At 37.1% G+C, this 22403-nt stretch overlaps 1 protein-coding gene across 3 annotated transcripts in view; it reads left to right on the plus strand.

Moving 5' to 3' along the window:
- Window positions 1-5304: 5304 nt before the first annotated feature.
- The window catches only part of NYAP2 (neuronal tyrosine-phosphorylated phosphoinositide-3-kinase adaptor 2), a 243778-nt gene continuing 226679 nt past the window's right edge, over window positions 5305-22403 (plus strand). Inside the window, exons 1-4 of one of the 3 annotated variants that reach the window (XM_064485218.1) lie at window positions 5305-5473; window positions 5791-5900; window positions 6193-6677; window positions 14845-15082. In XM_064485218.1, coding sequence (XP_064341288.1) covers window positions 14862-15082 — 221 coding nt within the window. In that variant the 5' untranslated portion in view covers window positions 5305-5473; window positions 5791-5900; window positions 6193-6677; window positions 14845-14861. Of the gene's footprint in view, window positions 5474-5496; window positions 5901-6013; window positions 6678-14844; window positions 15083-22403 lie in introns of those variants that run through there. The other 2 variants (XM_031452287.2, XM_031452288.2) reach the window with 2 other exon arrangements.

Raw genomic sequence — 22403 nt, forward strand, 5'->3', positions numbered from 1 at the left:
CATTTCATATTCTTATTTTGTGAATGACCCTTTCCTGTCCTTTGTCCTTGCTTAGTACTGTGGTGTTTATTTTTTGCTTATTTATAAGTCTTTTTGTTTTTATTAATATAAGAGGAATGTGTAACAGTTTGGCTTTCATATGTGCTGCAGATAATTTCACAACTTTTCACTTAAATGATAACTTTATTTATAATCATTTCCCATTTAAATATCTTACATTTGTATATATTCAGTTCAGTTGGTTGTCATTTAATTGTTTCTAGCTTTGATGTTATCTTTAGATTGGTCATTTCCACCCCAAGATCATATTACAGTTTCTTTCAGTAAATTAACCTAATTAATATACAAATAGTTCAAAGAAAGGTCTAGAGTTGCATTGTCTAATATGGTAGTGACTATCCACATGTGAGCTTTAAACTTAAGTTAATTAAAAGAAAATACAATTTAAAATTTATTTCCTCAATTGCACTAATGACAATGTTTCAAGTGCTCAATAGCCACAAAGAGCTATACATTAACTGATCATCTTTGACAGCACAAATATAAACCGTTTCCATCACCGTAGGAATTTTACCTGGGCATTGCTTTGCAAAGTTAATATGCATACCAGTCACCTGGGCATGTGTTAAAATGCACTCCTGACTCAGATGGTCTGGGAAGAGACCAAGTTTTACATATTTAACAAGCCCCCAGATGATGCTGACACTGCAGATTCTTGGACCACACTTGGAGTAGCAAATGTCTAGATTTATTTTGCAAGCAATTGTAAAAATTCTTTATGTGCATGTGTATGCATTCCTCTGTTTACTTAATTGCATTACTTATTGATATGCAATGCCGTATTTATCATGTGCTAAATACCCATCTCTGCTTTTGCTGGACTTTCTAATCTCTTCTATTGATTTACAGTTAATTCTTGTCATATAGCACAATAAAATCAAGCTTTGGAGAATGTTCTAATATTTAGTCAAGAAAATATCTGTTAAACTATCTACTGACTTTTCAAACTCCACCAAACATATTTCTTTTAAATTGAAATCACATGTGCTTTGAAGCCATTTTAGTAAAAAGTAATTATTTACATAATTGATCCTTTTCCAGAAGGCATATTTCTATTTTCCTATATCTCCTATGTTTCTGTTATGGACTGAATGTTTGTGTCACCCTAAAAGTCATTTGTAGAAACTCTAACCCCCAGAGTGTTGGGATTTGGTAGTTGGGCCTTTGGGAGATCATTAGATTTAGATGAGGTCATGAGGGTGGGGCCCATGATGACATTAGTGTCCTTCTAGGAAAAGGAAGGCAGACCAGAGCTCTCACTCTCTCTGCCCTGTGAGGACACAGCAAGAAGGTGGCTGTCTTCAAGCCAGAGAAAGAGCCCTCTCTATAAACTGAATCCACTAGCACCTTGATCTTGGACTTCTCAGCCTCTGAAACAGTGGGAAATAAGTGTCTGCTGTTTAAACCAGCCAGTCTCTGGTGTTTAGTTATTGCAGCCCGAGTTGACCAAGACTCTCAGAAAAATTTTATTTTACCAAAAAATAGTTCTTATACTTATATATTCAGTTGGTCTTTCAATGATACTATCTCTTTATTTCTAGCCAGTTTCAAATTGGTTATTTTTTATTTTTCAGTTAGAAGCGCATGGAGTCCCTTCAGAAAGATGTTTACCTCCCCCAGTATTTGAGTTTTAGGGTCGCTAACTTGATTTCATAATTTTGATTTAGAATTTTTTAAAAAGAGAATGTCATGTTCAGTACAGGGGTAGTTTTGAATTTTCTACTTGTACAGGCCATGCCAGCAACTAAGATCTGGAGTTGGGCATGCATTCAACACATTCCTGCCACTGCCCAGATGCCATCAGTGAGCTGGGGCCCTGGGGATAGGATGGAAGGGTCCCTTTCTTGCAGGAATCTCAGAATAGCACACTTAGAGAATAAAATAAGTATATTTGTCAGAGTATGAAAAACACATAGGGCTCTATTTTTTATTGGAGGAGTATTTTTTGGCAGAATATTTCATAACACAGAGAACAAGCATCATGATTTTGACTGCAGTACATCAGTACAGACTACCAGGGTAAGATAAACCTGATTTTTGAAACTTGAATGAAAATTATCCATACAAAGAAGGGAGATGGTTGGTTGGACTGGGAGTGTCTGTTCCACTAGAATGTGTCGATCTTCTTTTAGCAATTAAAAATGATATCTGAGTACAGATATGAATACATTTATTATAAATGTGAAACCTTTGCTGGAAAATATCTACAAGAGAAAACAAAGGAGGGATGTTTGGATCAATTCATGTTTCCTGCCACAGGAATTTCCATTTACGGACAATTTGCTCCCCTAACAGTATAAGGATAGCTTTTGTGTGTATTATTAGGCAAAAACATCTTTTTTTCCTTGAGTTACTCAGTACTCTGGATCCTGGAGCGCCATATTGTCATCTGCTGCCCCGTGTTTCCTAAATCATATGTGCAACTTCTGTTGACACCTATATTGTTGTATAGGCAAAAATCATGAGGAACATATGGTTCTCATTCTACCAAGACTTTCATTTCATGCTGTTACCAGAATGCTTAGAAATCCTGATTGGATGGGAAGGTGATTAGCTTTTTCCCTAGTGGGGTAATTTCATTGCAACAGAGGTGTCATCTCCCTAAGCTAAATGTGGAAAGAATAATAGAAAAATTACAGATCATTGAAAAAACTAGAAAGGCTTTATTATAAATTATGACACGACTTCAGAGAGTACATCTTGATATATTTAAAAAAGCCCCTCAAAATTTAGGTAGCTAGATTGCTCAGTTTCAATTCTCACTTCTCTCATTTGCATCACTTTTATCCAAAAAGTACTCCCCACCATCTGGCAGGTTTATAGGCTAAGAAACACTTTCAGGGCTCTGACTCTCCCGTCTATCTCAGTTCACAGAAGGGACCTATTTAACCCAGCAACATCAACTCTGTCAGTCAGCAGAGTCTAACAGAAAGCCAAACTACCCTGGCTTAAGAACTTTAAAAAAGAAGTGAGTCATGAGGCATTTCGATGACTGGTTTCCTTTTGGCATCAGAACCATATGTGTAGTTTATGAAATGCTTAAGAAATAGGCCAACACATAACTATAATTTGAGCTTTGTCGCTTCTATACTTTTGTTCTTAATAGAGGGATTTTCAACTTTAATTTTGTCCAATGCATTTTTCTCTGCATATTCTTGAAACGAGTAGGAATGAATTTTACATTTGGTTCTCTGATCATGTGAAAGTATAGGCCCTTTCTGGTTTCATTCAGTGAGATGAAAGAAGTAGTTCTGGGGAATGTCTAGGCACCAACCCTCAAATGTGCTATAGATTCTTATTCACTAATATACCTCCAGAGAAGACATTGCCCAACCAATAGACCCTGTGGCCCGGGGTGAGGAGGGAGAGGGACTGGTGAGATGGGGCTGACGTAGCATGTTGGTTCCCAAGTCCTGTGCTGTGAAAAGAAGGGGAAAAAGAGAGGGAAGGAAGGGAAGAAGAAAGGAAGGGAAACCACAATAATTATACATTTTCATAAAGTTGGAAATAATAAGTTTAAAGGACCACACATTATTATAAATACGTTCTTATTCTGGGGGGATAAAAATCCCTTTAACTTTTGAAATTTTTGTGGTAAAAATGTCAGTTCTTTTTATAGTTAGTAACCATATGCCAGTGTTTTCTTGCTTTATTTGAAATTATCCTGGTACATGAAATCAAGGTGCCTGAGAACCACTGTGTTGGCCAAAGATGACGAGATACATAGTCAATCCAGTGACCCTAGGTCCTGGTCCTAGTGAGCTGATGAGCGTGAGGTCTGAGGTCAGTGTACTTATCTGGATGGTAATTTTCTCATATGTAGAAACAGGGTCTACACCAGGGTCTACTCAAGCTCTGTGGTTAAAAAATATAGCCTTCCCAAACCTGCTAGAATTATCAGGCATGGTAAAGCATTTCCAATTCCTAAAATGTCTGTCATATAATTTCTTTATAAAGAATCTTTTCTGCTTTTGGTCATGTGCTGAAAGACAATTTCTAGGGGGACATTTGACTGTTATTAATAACACATTGCTAAAACTTTTGATCACAGTATGGTGGCTGTTACTAGTTTGTAAGTGGTACTTGTGGCACTTTTCTATAACGTGCCATGTTTTGGAATCTTTAGAAGCTGGAGGTGGGAGGAGTAAGAGTGAGGGGTATTGGGAAAGAGAGAGAGAGACATAAAGAGAAAGAGATGGCTTCTTCCCTTTTCCAGTTATACTTCCCTTCCTTCTTTTCATCTGTCTAATCTTCCAGAGGGCATTAAACAGATACACTGTTCCAAACAAAAAGTAGGTGGCCAAGAACAGGAAATAAATGACTTATGTGATTCAATTTAGGAATATACTTCAGGACATGTGAAAGCTGAAAGTCTTATGATAATGTAATATGTTGATTTTATCTTCCTACAGATACTTACAAGTTAAAAAAATTATAAAATTGTACTAAAATTGTACTAGAGTCCCAGATGGCATTTAAAAATCAGGAAAGTGAACTGAAGTTTATTATTTTCTTGTGGTCTCTTGAAACATGAAAAATTGCATTCAGAACACATTTTTTCTAAGAATCTAGTTATGAATTTCGATGTTTAGGTTAACCCTTGGGAAAATTAGCTTTTGAGTGAAGGTAATTTACACTAAGAGTTATTGGAAAAGAATGTGATGGGACAAAGATCTATAGGTCACTGTTTAATAAGCTTATTTTTCCCCTCTCAAAATTGATATTTTAGCCCCAATGAAATAAATTTTTGCCTATTGTTACTTTTATCATAGTACTAGCTTACACATAAAAATAGCTACATTATACTTTGTTGGAGGTTTTCCTCTGAGGACAAGCAGGTTGTATAAAAACTGCAGACTTGATGTGTGTATGTGTGTCTGTGTATACACGCACATATATTTCTGTATATACACACACGTATGAACATAGGTTGTATTATGTAACATGTTATACGTGTACATAGTCAGTAGGATATTAAGACCTGTGTGAGGAGAGTTCCCAGTAAATGTAGGGAATAGAATGACTTTAAACAATTTCAACAGTGATTCTAGGAGTTAGTGACACACATGTCAGAGTTAATTCACGTCTTATTTTTGTTAAAAAAAAAAAAAATCCCAAGTGAGACCTTTATTCCACATTGGCAGGTGCCGTGTGTATTCTAAGTGGGCTAGTTGCTTTTTTTTTTTTTCCCCTTCATGCCATGGGAGCAGGTGGCATGAAGCTGTTTTGATGAGGTTAAAAGGCTCCTCCCCTCTTTCCCCAAGCAGCCGCCTGAAGAACGTCAGCAGTAATTGTGTGCCTGGCTCGGCTGCGCAGGGAGGGTGGAGGCAAAACTGATATCAAATAAGGGTATCAAACTGAGATCGGACTGTTCCGTTTAAGCTGTTGCTCATTTTCATTAGCTGTGCCAGGGGTGAGAAAAGCTTATAACTTAAACATCCTTGGTAGCAAGAACATTTATTTTTAATGGATTTATATATATATATTTTCTCCATAAAGGCTGAATTAGCGTTGTAGTGGCTATAAATGAAGGGGTTTCTTTATCCTCTTTTCACTTTATTATTTACTCATCAGACCTCAGCTCAGATAGATAAAAGAGAGAGGCTCTGTTGCCTAGATGTGAGGCCTTTAATGAGGATGCGAGGCCCCAGGGAGCCGAAATCCGAAGTAGAACGATGCTGCTTTCGGGTTTCTTGCCATTTCTTCAATTGCTTCTCCTCCCTTTTCCAGTGGGCCTAGTGAGCAGGAACTATCCAAGGTGCTAGAATGCTGGCGGCTCTGCCGTTCAGCGCAGACGGATTGCAGAAACAGAGAAGAAAGATTGCTGCTTATTTCAGAAGGTAGGTTCTTTGTTTCAGAATCCCTGATTAATCAGCAGCAGCATCAACAGACTAAGGCAGCTGGAGAGGAGAGAGAGAAGCAGGAAGGGAGGGAGTCGGGGCAGGGAGGGAGGGGTGAGAGAGGACGAGAGAGAGGGCTGGTTGTCACGGGGGAGGGACGATGCCACAAGCTAGGCTGCTCCAAACCCTCTGCATGTAAGTGGCAATGAGAAAGAGCATCTTTTTGGCTGAAAGGAGACATGTAGAAAGGATGCTTCTGATTTTTTGTTTTCATTTATTTTTGTCTTCACAGAATATAATCAAATGAGGCACCTTAGCCAGCCCGGGTGATTGCTTCGAGTCTTGTAATCATCTGTGTAGCAAAGTGGGTAAAAATTGTTCAATTTCTTCCCTGCTGGACCTGGAAGGAGAGGGGCTGTGTGTTCATCCCCACCCATTAGCTATGCCCTCTTTTCTCTGAATGTCGATTTAAGGAAGCAAGCACCTGTCTTCTGCCACCGCATCTTCCTAGCAAACTTTAAAGGCCATTTTATCTGATAGGAAGAACATCAAGAATGCTTTGATCTCTAGTGATGAAGAATCTGGGAGTGGACACTTCCCATACAGCTACAATGCACTTTAATTGAAGAAAAACTGAGCTGAACTAGAAGTCTATTTCTTATGGTGCTGGATTACTCCTACAGAGCTGCCCTGAGATCAGCTGCGGGAGAGGGCTCTGGCAGACACAAGTCACCTTCTGAATATTGCACTTAGCTGTCCCTGGGGACTTAAATTTTGGTATGTATCTCATTTTTCAGATTCTCTAAGCATGCTAATTGAGTCCAGCACTAAACAGATCAAGCACTCTGCTTGTGAAATGGAATGGATTTTAGCTGGGGATACTCAATGCTGAAGTTTGCATGTCTTATTAGGTGGAGCAGAAATAAAGCCACAGTGAAGGCATCCCAGGCTTTAATGAGCCTCAGGCTGTTTTATATCTCTTACCCACGTAGTTACATTACCAATGAAATGGTTAAACTAGATTTTCATTGGTAAAATAAGCCATGCTGAATTATTAAAAGCATTGAAAATATTTTCCAGGGTATTAATTGGCATTCACATAGTGCATGCTAGCTATTTATCTGCTATTCCATATCATAAATATTTTACAACAGTCTCTTAGCGCATTTGTGCCAGCCCAGTTTTGTGTTCTTAAAAAAAATAAAAGGAAAAGAAAAGGCACAGTACCAAAAAAAAAAAAAAAAAAAAACAAAATCCAAACTATCAGACATACACCAAAGCTGAAACTGCTTCCTCCTAACTGATTAGCCACAAACCTCTTTGAGAAATATATGTATTTTAATACCACTCAGTATCAGAAAGATTCATTATTCTCATCACAATAAATGTTTTCTGTAGAACTTTAGATGGACTTGTTTTACTTGAGACCCACTTATTTTGTTGGGTTGTCTCCACTCAAATTTGTCCAACTATCAGCATTTTTCATGTGCAAGAAATGTAGGTACTCCCTATCTGGAAGAACTATTACATGAAATAATATTGTTCATTATCACTCAGAAATCTTAAAATTGTTTTAGTACTGTAAAACTGGAATGTTTTTCTGAATATAGTCCAAAAATAAGGGAAATCCAATTGAAGAGCTTACACGATATAGTTTTGGTCATTTTAACATGCAAGAATTTATAACCAACTAGTGTGGAGCAATGACTGTAGAACACAGGTGGAAATTAACTTCTCTCCTAATACACATTTTAGACAATGCTCTAACTTATTTTCTGTATAATCAAGTGGTAAGCAAGCTAATATGAAAAAATTTGAGCCACAAATGCCAAAATTAGTTTATTTTTCTGTGGAAAGTGCAACATATTTGCCAACTCAGCAAATGAGGGGACTCTGTGAAGGACATTGACAGATTAGAAAATCAGTAAAAACAAACCTGAAGAAAAAATACTACAACTTCACAAGGAACTTATAAAGAAGCCCAAGGACTTGGCGCATCAGCAAAGTTTAGAGAGGGAAGTATAAAAATCCTAGAGATAGGAGGGTTGGCCATTGTTTAAAAAAATGAGTAAGTCACAAACTCCCAATTCAATTAGATGGTTTCTATTGTAGCTCCAGTCAGCAATTTATTATACTGACTGTATCTGCTTTGCAAATACTGCCTTGTAAGCATCTGGAGACACTTGGGCAAAGGCTCAAAAAGTACCTCAACCACTGACATTTTGTGTGAGTCCCTGACTCTTGTGAAATGTGCAGTATCTTTAGAATGTGGGCAAACAGGACCATGATAACCTGGAATTTGGGAGGAAATATCTAATTTATGATGCTACCACATTCACATGATCTTTACCCATTTTAACCATTTTGGGAAGGGAGGGAGTGGAGAAAAACTCACTACAAAGTAATCTGCTTCTTGAGGAAAAAAAAAAAAGCAATCAGTGTCTTTGTAGTCACTTCAACAAGCTCTCTTGGTTTTAACTCTAACACTTCCCATTTTGGGCAGAACAGCTGCATTTTGATGACAGAGGAATGAAAAAATAAGCATGACCATTTGTGGGGTTGTGGGTAGGATTTCAAGCATAATCAAAGTAAAATTAAAGGACTTATTTTTGACACATTATAAGATTTTGTCAGAAAAACAATTCTGACATGGTTTGCATGGGTTATAGACTGTAACCAGGCAATCTAGTCTGTTGATTTGGTCCTACGTGAAGTCAGCAAATTCCAGATATTAATTTGCATACATATTTTACATATGTATATGAAGCTTGATTATTTAAATACTTATATTTTCACAATGTGTTTTCAAATTGATCTGAGTACATGCAAAAAATGTAAAAGATATTTTTCTCCTGCTGAACAAAATATACAGTCAAAATTGCTTTGGGAAACTTTTGTTTGGATGAATAGATAGTACTGGGCAAAACAGAAATCTCTGTCTCAGAGAAGATGCAATGAGTAGGATGGGAGGGAAAATTGAATTTTAATAAATCAGATTCTGATAACTTCCTCACAGCATTGAGGCAGGTGTACTTTGAAGAACTAAGAGGTGAATAGGGAGTGAGAACTAGGAAATTTTCCCATGTGTAAATGAAATACAAAATATAAATGCGAAATGAAGGCAAAATGTCTAGGATTTCCACTAGGAAATGTATTCCCTTGTACGTGTTTTGTTTTTCTGGGTTAAAGCAAATGGCATTATAATAATAGCACAAAATAAACTTTACTTTATTCAAGCTGTAACAGTATTGTGTAAGGTTAATTGTGACCTAAAATTTAGGAAGCTTCTTACAGAGCTTTGAGAATTGGGGAGCAGTTCTCTCCAATTCTATGCTTTTTCTTCCTCTATTCTTCAGTACCTGGAAAGCATCTGGATGAGTGGAATTTTCACAACTTTGTATCTTGGAAAACCAAAGTTTTAGTTGGAGAACAACTTCATTTCAGCAATTCTGAGTAAACACTTTAAGGAGAGAAAAAAGAACCAGCACCCATGCAGGCTGATGGACAAATTCACTCAGATGCTGCTGGAATACTAGAACCCTTCTTTGGGTAAATGGTGATAAATGACCCATAGGAAAGTTCTGTCCGAGAAGTCAGTGTGTGCGTCCACCGAGTTGTTCCTTACGGAGCCAGAGTGGCCGATGTCACAATGCATGAAATCACACTAAAGAAGAAATCTGTTTTGACTTTTAAGAAAAGAAAAATACTTTAACCTCTATGAGAAGATGGTATGCCTAATATTTATCTGATTCCTTTTGTACATCTCTTTTTTTCAAAAACAGCCAGTAATTAACCAAAGCCCTCTAGACTATGGGGTAACCCAATCTTGACTGAGCCACATTAAATATCCTCTGGTAAATTGAAGCCATGCAAAATTTATTACTGAATTTACAAAGGCTATAACCCATGCAAATGTATGATCTTAGTTAAAGTTTTTACATACACTTATTTCTCCAAACTGTGCCTCAAATATTTTTTTGGCTTTGACAAAGTCTCAGCTTCTTGAGTTCCTTGGGTGTAAGCAGTATCTACAGGAAGATTTTTTTTTTTTGAAAAGGGCATTTTTAATTTTTCTATGGATTCCATTTGGATAACTTTATGTATATTTTCTACTCTGCATATATACTTAATGGATAGTTTTATTTCAGTGGAAACAATTGTAAAGAAATGTAATGATACTTTCAGTTCTAGGCTCAGCATTGGCAAGGTATCGTGATGACTTCACACAAAGGAAAATGAGGAAACGATTAATTCAATTAAAAGATAAAATGCTTACTGTCTTAAACGTGACCTGAATCCCACCAGTTTAAATTGACGCAGCTTAGCCGAGTAGAGTGAAATTTCAAATTTTGGGGAGTATCACATTACACAAAGTCAGCTTTGTAAAGGGTGTGGTCAAAAGGAAATAAATCACAAAAGTGAAAAAAAAATAAAGCTGAGCCATTAAACATCCAGTTATATTTAGAGCAACATCTGTAGGTTTCATTAAGGTGCAATGATTCTAAATAGACTAATCCAAAAATTAAACAAAAGGAGTCTCTCATAAATGCAGAATATAGCAATACAAGAAAAGTAGAAAGTGAATACTTGAAGTTATCAGTGATTTGTATGGGAATTCTGATCGCAATTATTTTAGGTGCTTTCCCAGGAGAATCCCTGACACAAATTTTAAGTATTGACCACAACTTCAAAGAAAAAGAGCACACACACACACACAAATCGTGGCTGTTTGAATCAACACCCTGCTTTGTGGATGAAGACCATGGATGCCACCCTTCAACCAAAGCTCTAGGGTGAGGGCTAAAATATCTAATTTGTCTTGAGCAAAAATGACTGTAGACATATGGTTCAAATAAAGGGGAGGCCTGGAGAAATGCAAAAGTTCCCTTCAATCTCACACACTCTGTTACAAATACCCTATGTAATAATTTGTGATCTAGTAAGGTAGACCAATTAATTAATTAATTGCCATGTATCTAAAGATGCTACCTGAAGAAAGAGGCTCACTTTCTTCTTAACTATGCTCTTCTATGATGCTGACTTTAGGACTTAGGTGCACAGAACAAGCTTTTATAAAATGTTTGCATGTTGGCTTGTCATTCAAGGTCCAGAAATGAACTTGATTTAATATCCAGCAATCAAAATGCAGCCAATTTTTTAGTGGTAACAAACACATCTGATTCAACATGTATCTTAGCTATAAATATAAATTTCTGAAAGGCAGATTTAAGCTCATACTTGCCTGTGGGTTCTCACTGCATGGGAATAGTAGCAATTGTAATGAGGTAAGCACTTAACATAAGATCTGCTTTTCTTTGATGAGGCCGTGATGAGGCCGTGAATCTGTTCATTCCTAGTTTAGTCTCCTGAGAAACACCCTTGGGCTTGGAAGGGTGGAGCCCAAGTGACTGAGAGACAGAATAAGCTTCTTGTTTCATTTGCCCCAAAGCCCTTATTTTCTAGATGTGAAAAATGGGGCCGAATGGATAAGTGGTCTGTCTATGCGCATTCAGTTAGTGAGCAAATCCATTAACTCCCTTCGTGGACTCCATTTGCTCACCTGTGATTAAGGAGGTTGAACACTAAATGTTCTATTCACTTATGTAAAGCTATACTTTTGGAGGAATTATGATTAAACGCAATCTCTGCCACAGTTAAGATCTGCCACAAATCATCGAATAGTAATGTCAGTGACTAATACTTACGGTCCCATTTATTGAACACCTTTAAGTATTTTCTAACTAAATCCTCACAACGATGTGAGGAGGTAAGTATGATTTTAAAAACATGGAAACTGAAGCTTCAAGAGGTGAATTGACCTGTGCAAAGTCATAGATCTAGGGGGCGCTTCAGTTTAGGACTTTTAGGCCATATTGGTCAACTGCTCAGCTATGTGCTCTTTAAGACTGCTTCACTTTCCCTCTATCTTACCAGCTATCTTTTTTTTTTTTAATGTGGACAAGGAAACAAAAACATATGATCCTTAAACATGGGTCAAGCCCAAGTCCATTTTTTATTTTTATTTTTGAAGACAAGATCTAATTGTTGAAAAGTGTTTCTTGTTCTTTCTCAAAAATGGTGACCATAAACCATGACAGACTGGTGAGTGCCATCATTGCCAACTGAATCAGTGCCCTTGTTACGCTGCAGTGCAGGGGTTTGTGTATTGTGTCCTATCCCTGCAGTGTACATATCTAGAGGGACACAATTCTGCCTGTGTCAGTGGTTAGTTCATAATAGGTGCTTAAGAAACACTTGAATTAATGAATGATTGTAGAAACAAATATTCTCTAGTACTGCACGGCATAAGCATGTTCACAGACACCCAATTTTCATTGCTTTAAAGTTTTAATAGATTTTATGTTTCTTTCTCTCTTCCTCTCTTCCTCTCTTCCTCTCTTTCTTCCTCTCTTTCTCTCTCTCTCTCTTTCTCTCTCTTTCTTTCTTTCTTTCTTTCTTTCTTTCTTTCTTTCTTTCTTTCTTCCTTTCTTCCTTTCTTCCTTTCTTCCTTTCTTCCTTCCTTCCTTCCTTCCTTCCTTCCTTCCTTCCTTCCTTCCTTCCTTCCTTCCTTCCTTCCTTTCTTTCTTTCTTCATGCTGTATCTCATTGTAAAGCACTTTGCTATCCCCACTACATTTGAGAATTTGAGATACAGATTAAGGCATGAGTTTCTAAAAAATTGAGCTAGATTTGATTTACAATGTTGTTTATGGCTGATTTCCACCCCCCAAATTTTCATCTCAACTTAAAAAAAAATCTTACGACTCTTCGTAGTATCAATATTTTATGATGTTGTTATTTAATATTTTCTCAGAATAAACTTAATTTAAACTCCAGCCAATTGAAACACCACTTAGCAAGATAACTAACTTTCAGAGGTACACAATTAACCTTGTTAACATTTGGAATATATAAACTGCAAAGAATCACTAATGTCATCCAGATGGGAGGAAACCTTAAGGGAAGAAATAAAAATCTTTGGGTAATGCCTTACACAATGGGAAATAGACAGTTTTGCTCCAGGCAGAGTAGGAGTGATCATCTTCCACCCTGAGGCATTCTTTCTAGAATCCTTGTAATACTGACTTGGCTTGCTTAACTATGGTAGAATTAATTGCTATAAAGTTATGCAGATCTTTTTTTATCCGAGCACACCTAGTACGGAAGTCCTTGGTAGAAGTGAATTCTCAGTCATATTAATGCTTTAGTTCTCTGAGAATCAGGTTGCATTTCCCCCTCCCCCTCCAATCACAATCATTTGGAGCTGCAATTTTTTTATTCCTATGTATGTTCACCACTTCAGTCTCTAATCTGATGGGCTGATATCAAAATACAATTACAGTTGATAGTTAAAATTAAAAGCCCATTTGATGTGCCAACCTATCATGGCTTAAAACCAAACAAACATAAGAAAAGTTCTCATAACAGAAAATCATGGGTCAACAAACAATTCATCTCTCCTCTAGTTTCAACGTTTTCTTACATATTGTGGAATAAATCGTTAAATTCAGCAGAAGCTTCAAGTAATGTATGGATTGACTGGCAGCTGAAATGCTAATAAACTCTGATCAGAAATGAAGTTTCCATAGCTACCATCCAGGTTATGGAACATGATTATTCTTGTTGAAAAAAAAAAAGAATGAAAATGACTTGTCATGCTAAAAATGAAGGTCTAGGATGTCTACACTAAAAAGATATTTTAAAAGATATCTTTCTGAACCTTTTGAAGAAAGTAAAAAATGTAAAGGTAATTCATAATTTTTAAATTGCCAACATTTTCCCCTTGTTAATTGATTTCGTTTCACCACAACAAATATGCCATTGAGGACAGTGAGTCTTATTAAGCTAGAAGGGTAAGAGATTTACCTTGCATGTAATTAATTAAATTTTAGGGTTTTTTTGATTGATTAAAACACAATTTCTCTGTCCCCTGGTTTTATTTATTTCTATGATTCTTGGGCTAGCTCTGCTTCAGGGTGTGCTGATTTATCCACTCAGCCATCCATACACATATACACATTACACATTATTATCACTGCTAATAATATTAGCCACCTTTATTATGCATATGCTTACTACCGTTGACCTCTGTGCTAAATTCTCCACAGTCATCAACTCTCCTAATTTTTACATCAGCAGGAGGTAGGCACTATTATTTCCATCATTTTATAGATGAGCTTTTTAAGTCCTATGTTTGTGTTGTTGTTTTGATTTGATTTTGATTTTCAGTATTCCTTTCTGTGGCTCAGGTCTTTAAACCTTCATGTAGAGATGATAATCACAATTGTCACTGCTTGAATGACCAGACTGGAAGGATTAACCTGGTCCTGGTGATCTATGATATTTGAGTTACAACATGAAGCCACTGTGGAGCACAATTTTGGAAAATAATGGAGGGTCAGAAAGGGGTTATTTCTATGACAAATTATATTAAAAATGTGAATTTCCTTGATTACTGCTATATTTTGCATGAATTGTTCAGATTCATAAATCTTAATTTAAAATTGCAAGGAAAACACACAATAAGAAATTTCATTCCCAGTAATTACATCGTTTTATTTGAAATTAAACAGGAAAGTGTTTATGGTGATCAGAAACAAATGAAGCTTGGTATATCTTATTAGTACAGTAACACATTTTTGAGAAACAGAATCATGATTCTGCCTCCATAAACCTATGTTTATCCTCCCACAAAATATTTGCACTGTTACATCGCCTTTCAGTGTAAGGGCTTTGGCCTTTGATTTGCTAATTTTGCTGCTTTGAGGAAGTGTTTGCTACTCAAATATTCATTTAATATTTACTTCAAATACTTTCTAACGAGACATTTTCTCCATGTAGATTCCACCATAGTCATTGGAATTTGGAGCTGATGAGATGTTAGGGAGAGTAAGCAGTCCCTTGCTTTGATCCCCATCTTTGATAAATATGTTCTTCTCCCACAGGAAGTGTTCCTTGTTACATGAAATCCTCCAAGATGACGAGTTCTAATCCCGAGGAAGACCCTTTGGACACATTTCTCCAGTATATCGAGGATATGGGGATGAAAGCATACGATGGCTTGGTGATTCAGAACGCATCAGACATCGCTCGAGAGAATGATCGCTTGAGAAATGAAACAAACCTGGCCTACTTGAAGGAGAAGAACGAAAAACGCCGAAGACAAGAGGAAGCAATAAAACGGTAAATATAAATAAAAGTTTTTTTGCACCGGAGGGAAACTGTGAGCAAAGCCTATAAAGTTGTCACCTGGTCAAGAAGGGGTTTCTTTCAAGGTTAGACTTGTGGAGACCAAGTGAAAATGTCTCCTTCACTGTAACAAAAACACAATCCACCCTTCTGACAGGACCCTCGCCTTAGTTAACAAGAGCTGTTTACTTGTGTGTTGTGCATATGGTGATGCAGATGGGATGGAGAAATAATTCAGTTTCCTCCAAATAAACGTTCATATTGAACAGTCTCTTAATAAAAGCTTAAGGGAACCGACAAACACTGTTAACAGCCAACATTTAATGAAAATCCCCACCTTTAACGGTCCTTGTTTATCGTTCTTACCTTAGAGTTCATTTTCTTTCTAAATTATGAAAAACTCGTCGATAATTAGAACTACATGAGCTAGTGAGGTGGAATCTTTGTGTGCTCACTGTGCAGGATTCTGTAGTTATTACATCTTTGCTAGTAAGTGCTTCAGGTCTATTCAAGTGAAATGTCTTTTACGCTGCGAAACCTACCAGCTATAAGCAAATGAATCCCAGATTGCAGCTTCCAATTTGAGGCTAGGTTTCCTAGGGTACTGAGACCAAAAGAAAGATTTTTCCCAAAGCAGGTTACAATATTTCCTGAGTGTTATGTGTTGAGGGGATGGTACAAGTAGAAACATGTGTTTGATGGAGTCCTGTTTCTTCAATGGAATCCATTTACTGAGTGCAAAGAAGCAGAATTTAGGAAATTAAGTCCATATCAATTGCCCGGATAACTGAATGGTAATAGTTAAACTATTTTGATAGTCGTGGATTTTTCATCTAATCTGGCACTAATCCTTTGCTGACTGTCTGTGAACATTATGATATGAAGGAAAATAAAATGTTCTTTTAAGATGAATTTTCATTCTTATAAAGAAGCTAGGTGAGGATGCATTCCTCCAACATGTCATGGCAAGCAACTGTGTATGAGAGGCTGGGAGGAAGAGGGAGAGACAGAAAGAGGGAGAGAGATTTGGAATAAAAACATAAAAGAAATTTTGTAGAGGATTATTCTGAAAGAGTGTCATCATTTTTCTCTGGATGATTAAAATGCAAATCGATTCTACTACCAGGTATACAAATATTTACAAAATGGTATGCTTGATAAACATGTTCATAACTGCATATGTTAAGACTTTTTTTTTAAATTTCTACCTAATTTTAGTTGGTATCACAGGTTTTCTTTCTAAGATTCACTAAATGCTTTTTCTTAGAACAAATTTTTTTCTTGTGAAGTACTTCCGATGCACTTCTGTGCATATGTGAGCATTTTACTTGACTTTTGTGAGTCTAAGTTTTCTAACACTCAGAACAAAAAAGGATATCCTACATGATTTCTAAAATAACTTCATCTTTAAAGTCTAAAGTTTCTGAATCTTGTCATTAAAACTGAACCATTCATTTGTTAGAAGCATATAGACAGACTTATTTGCTGAACAGTTCTGTTAGATTGTACAGAGCACCCCATGAGCTTATCACTGTGCTATTATCTTCTGTGTTTCATCAGCAGATTTCAGAAGGTTTCTATCTAAAGATCCATAGATATTAAGACAGCAAAAATGACTTATTTTTAGGTGGTCAAGTGTTCCAAGGGGCATAACCAAGAATTCTAAGAAGTCTAAAGTCCAAGGGGCAGGAGCAGGAATTTAGGTAGGTGGAGACACAGCAAAATCCTGTCATTACATAGTGAATGAGGTCCAGAAAATTCAGTTAAGTAAACTTTGAGTTAGTTCCTGCAAGGTTAACAAAGTAATGTCGTCTAGAGTTATGTTACGGGGCATAAAAGTAAAGGTGGTTTAGATCACGCATGGAACTGAAGTCTCAAATGATCTGGAGACATTTGCTTCCACATCAGCCCATCAACAGGAGATAAAACTGCAGTTTAGCCCTGGTTAAGGACAGAGGAAAGGCAGGAGAAGGCACCCACTGTGTGTGTGTGTGTGTGTGTGTGTGTGTGTTTAATCTACATGGATGATTTATTTGAAGCCATTCTCTTGAATATATGGGGTCTTTCTTGTAACAAATGAGTAAGGACTCAAAGAGGGGAGAAAAAATGGTTTTGAAATTCAGTTTATCTTTCTCTAATCGGATTAGGAAAAAAATGAGAAACCCACTGGTAGCAGGAAGAAGCAAGCATCTTCTGGGATCTTGCATTTGATGAGACACATACTCAGCTGCTGTGCACATTCCTTGTTTCCATGGCAAAACCTAAGTCGGAGACTTGGGAACACACATGCCTGAAGCCAGGACGTTCTTCATGTTCCATAACCATGTTGCTTGGAAGGCTGCTTCTGCCATGGTAGTTGGTGTTAACCACAGGAGAGTTAAAAATTAGTACTTTATGTCAGAGAGACTTAGTGATGGTGATGAGGCCCTTTGGAACTTGTTCCTAGATGTGAGTGTGGCTGAAGAGTAAACCAACTTCCCAGGCATGGAGACACCAACTAGAAATAAGCAGAAGGCCAGGTGCTTGCAAAGTGAGCTTATGTTCAAGCTGAACTTTGACTCCACTCCTGCAATAAGGGGTCAGGCAGAGACTTTAATACTGGAAGCAAAGACTGACACTGAGCCAAGGGAGCTAGCTAGGGCATCACTCACCTGAGGTCAAGGTGATTAGAGGCAACAAGCAAACAGTGCACACGGTATGTGACCTGGTTGCTAATGTTTAAGCTACAATGTAAGTTTCATGGGAAGACTGACTATTTTTCTATACAGTTCTTAGAACAGAGTCTTAAGCCCACTTATTGATCAATAAACAACTTGCTGTAAAATGTAGTCACTGATTGGTGAAATATTTATTGAACTTTTACTAAGTGCCAGAAAGTGTTCTAGACCTTTATGAGACAGTAATGAACAAAACATTGTCACTGCCTATAAAAGAACTACTTTCTGAGAGAAGAATGAAGGCAAGACAACATGAATCAAATACACACATATATGAAAGGTGGTGATAATTTTCCACATTGTAAAACAAAGCAGGGTAAAGGAGATAAAAACAGAGGCCAGAGGAGACCTCTGAAGTCGAGTGACATTTGAGCAGAGACATGAGACATTGAAAGCTTACTGCCAGAGACGGGGGCCATATGACTGTCTGCAGGGAAGGGAATTCTCAGCAGAGGGAACAGCAGGTTTGATGTGTTCCAAAGAGAGATCAAGACATCATGTAGTGTCCAAGCAAAGATTAGGGGTAGGGGTGTAAGTTCAGACTGCTGATGGACCATCAGGTAATGTAGAACTTTGTAACCTTTTATGTTTTATTCGTAAGGGGAAAAAAAATTCGTTGAAGATTTTTGAGCAGAGATGTGACATGCCCTAACTGACCATTTTACAAGGATTATTCTGGGTTCTGTGTGTTGAATAGATGGATAGGGAATAGACTGCAGGAAATTCAGAGAGAAAGCTTTTGCAATAATTCAGCTAAGAGATGATGATAGTTTGGACTAGGGTGGTATCAGTGAAGGTGGCATGCAATGCTCAAATTATGGGCACCATTAGAATTTTCTGATTGATGAAATGTGGAGGTTGAGTAAGAGAAAGGAGTCTCAAGTTTGCTGTTGTTCTGGGCTCTGCTATTATGTTATGTTTTATTTTGTTTCTGTCTGAAGCAACTAGAATGTTTTTTCCACTTAATGAAACGGTAAAGTCTATAAGAGGAGTTAGTTTAGGTCAAACGGTGGAAGAATAAGAGCTCAACTTTCACATACCAATGTTGTGAGTCCTTTTAGAGACCCAAGTGGGGATTCTGGATGGACAGTTGGATCCAGGACTCATGGCAGTGAACAAAGCAGAAGGTTTAAATATGACAGTCATAGTCATAGATTTTATGGTCATGAGCCTGGTTAAGGATACCTTGGATCTAAAACTAAACAGGGAGGACAAAAGCACCCAGGACTGTTTCTTGGGGCACCTAACTGCTTATGTGCTAGGAACAGTAGAAGAATCCAGCAAGAACAGCTAATGAGGTAAGAGAAAAAACCACTAAGGAGGGTGGTGCCTCAGAGAGAAGTGAGAAAAGTGAGTAAAGAAGAGAGAGAAATTTTACTGATAGATCAAATATATTGAAGCCTGAGCATTGATCAACACCTTTTACCACATTGGTGTTGTTGACAAGAACAATTTGGGTGGAGGTCTGGGGACAAAATTCATCAGGATTATGTTCATGTGAGGATGGGAAGACAGGAATCGATCCAAGGAAGAAAGGAATAGAGAACTATTTTGAAGACTTTTGAGGTTAAACAAAATTCAAAAATATGGAGAGTAATTGAAGGGGAGAAGAGAGGTCTATAGTGGTTTGTTTTTCTGTTTTTTTTCTCTTTTTTTTCCTTTAAGAAGAGAGAAAACTAGCTTACTTGAGATGCTGATATGAATGATTGCAATAGGAAGGGAAATGTTAATGACTTAGGAGAGGGAAGGAAAAATTACTATGATTATGTGTTTGAGTAGGTGGGAAGGGATGGGATCTAAAGAATCTTAGGAGCACAGACTGTTCAGCCACAATGCATGGATGACTGAACGATGAATGAACAGATGACTAATCCTGCATGAAGCGGCCCCAAATCTGGCTCCTCACATACCATTTGATTATCGTACCCCATAGCTGTCACATGTGCTAGGAACTAAAAGGTGTAGTATGTATCTTGCCATCAATAGCTCTTCCTCCCTCTTTTTCATATCCTTTCTCCCAAATATTTTTCAGGAATCTTAATTTAAAGTGTGAATATCATTGGAAGGAACAAAATGCTAGTAAAATTTTGAGACTTCTCAGGTGACTTTTTGTTTGTTAGTTTTTTATTTGCTTTTTGTTTTGTTTTATTTTGTTTTATTGAAGTACAGTTGATTTACAACATTTCAGGTGTACAGCAAAGTGATTCAGTTTTATATACAGATATGTATTTTCTTTTCAGATTTTTTCCATTATAGGTTATTACAAGGTATTGCATATAGTTCCCTGTGTTATACAGTAGGTCCTTGTTGTTTATCTATTTTATATATAGTAGTGTGTATCTGCTAATCCCAAATTTCTAACTTATCCCTCCCTTGCTTCCCCTTTGGTAACTGTAAGTTTGTTTTCTATTTCCGTGAGTCTCTTTTTATTTTGTGAATAAGTTCATTTGTATTATTATTATTATTATTTTAGATTCCACATATAAGTGATATATGATATTTGTCTTTCTCTGTCTGACTTACTCCACTTAGTATGAGAATCTCTAGGTCCATCTGTGTTGCTCAGATGAGTTTCTCCTCCAAAAGCAGGGCCCATGTACAGTGTGGGGACATAGAAGCCTCTGGATGTTGTTGTGGGGAGAGTTGGAGAGAGAAACATGAAAGGAGCCCCAAAAGTCATGACTGGGCAGGAGGAGGAGACATAACGACTGGGCTGGCTGTGGCTGTCTCGTGTTACCCCATCTCAGTAGCCATTGTAATCTTCAAGTTCAATTTTACTTTGTTCATATGGTGACCAGTATTCTGTGATTCCGACAATTAAAAATTATGATAATTTTTAGTCTTATATAGAATATCCTTACAGTATTTTTAGAATGGCTTGAAATTTCCCAATAACAAGTGTATTTTTTACATTTTTTAAAACTCCAGAGCAAGATTCTGGTCACACAGGCATTTTGAGGTTTCAGGGATGGTAACAGATGTGGAATATCCACATCCAAATCTCACATGCATTTTAATATTTTTAACATGCAATTATGTCAAGTTGTAGAGAAAATTCAACTTGACATTAATGAACGCAGTCTAATCAATTAAAATTCTTTATCATGTCTGCAGAATGCCTTCTTTAATATATGCTGTGGTTTAACATATAGGATGTAAATGCTGAAAATCTAAAGATGGGGCATGTTTGACCTTGGAAAGGCATTGATGATAATTCTCTGTGAAATATGCCAGTTGCAATTTCACAAATGTGCAGACTGCCAGGGATTGCTTAAAAAATGGAAATAGGATTTCATATGATTGACCTTCTAGATCACATATGTGCTGAAATGCCTTTTGTGTTGAAGCTGGGAAGCTTAAAACCCCAAGCTCTTCGAAAAAGAATGCCCTCACCACTTTCTCAGTGTTCTAAGTCATATAGGCTTCCTGAGCCCAATTTCTTATTTTTAAACTAACTTCAGCCCCTCATCACTACTAACTTTCTTGTACCATCACTCCCACCTCTCAAATAAGATTTTACTGAAAAGGCTTATTGAGTGGAAAATTTTAAATAAATAAAAAGTGATACTGTTAGTGTTTTTCTAAACAGCTCCAAATGACATTTGGTGAGAAAGAAAGAGAGAGAAAGGCTCAAAGGTGAAAAGTTAATATTTCAGTAGCTCATCCTTTCTGCTGTTTTAAATTCTAATAGTTTTCTGCAGGCACTGTTAAATGAGATTTATTTTTGTTTGCCTATCAGAAAACAAACATGCAAAACCTACAGCTTCAAACAAGTGAGATCGCCTAAGATGGGTTACAAAACCCTGGTTTGTCATGTGTGTAGATGAAAAGGGATGTTTAAGACACAGGGATGATGGGGATATTGAACTACTGATGCAACACAGGCACCAGCCATTAAGAAGGAGGCAACTAGCCAGCGAGAACAGTCTGGTTACAAACAACCTGTAAGGCAGTACCTGTGAACTTGAAGCTTGCTGTGGAGACTCAGTCTTTGCAGGTAACACCTTATTTAGGACATCAAGTAAGGACATTCACTGAGGAGGATGGGCCATATAAAGATCATCTGGTATACCAAAAGCATGCTCAGGTTTGAGGCTGCCCTTCATGTGAATTTTTCTGTCTGGATTCTGGAACTATTCCCTGCACTGTCTCGTTTTACTAGTAGCCACAGTATTTTGAAAACGATATAGTTCATATCCCTTAAGTAAAAAGCAACAAGAAAAATCGTTCCCAGTAATATGTCTTTCTGAGTATGTTTTCTACTATGGAACAAGGGTGAATTGTTTTTCCTAATAAAACAAATGCTACATTAGTGAAATTCTCCCAGACACTGCAAGTCTGGAAGACAGCTCTCGATGTTAGCGAAGTGGTTGTGACACAAAGGACTACTTAAGCTGATTGGGAGCGTCTCTGTTCCCTGTGGATGCCCTCAAGGGATCTATATGAGGCTATATTTCCTCTTTAAAAGTGACAGTCAGAAATGGAATTAGATTAGTTACAGCTCCTTTAAAACATACATGCAATTGTATATTAGGATGTATACTTGGAAATTGTTTGTATTTGAAGGTTTCAGTATCTCTGTTAGTCAAAGAGAAACA

Source organism: Camelus dromedarius, chromosome 4 (assembly GCF_036321535.1).
Source record: "Camelus dromedarius isolate mCamDro1 chromosome 4, mCamDro1.pat, whole genome shotgun sequence".
Taxonomy (NCBI): domain Eukaryota; kingdom Metazoa; phylum Chordata; class Mammalia; order Artiodactyla; family Camelidae; genus Camelus; species Camelus dromedarius.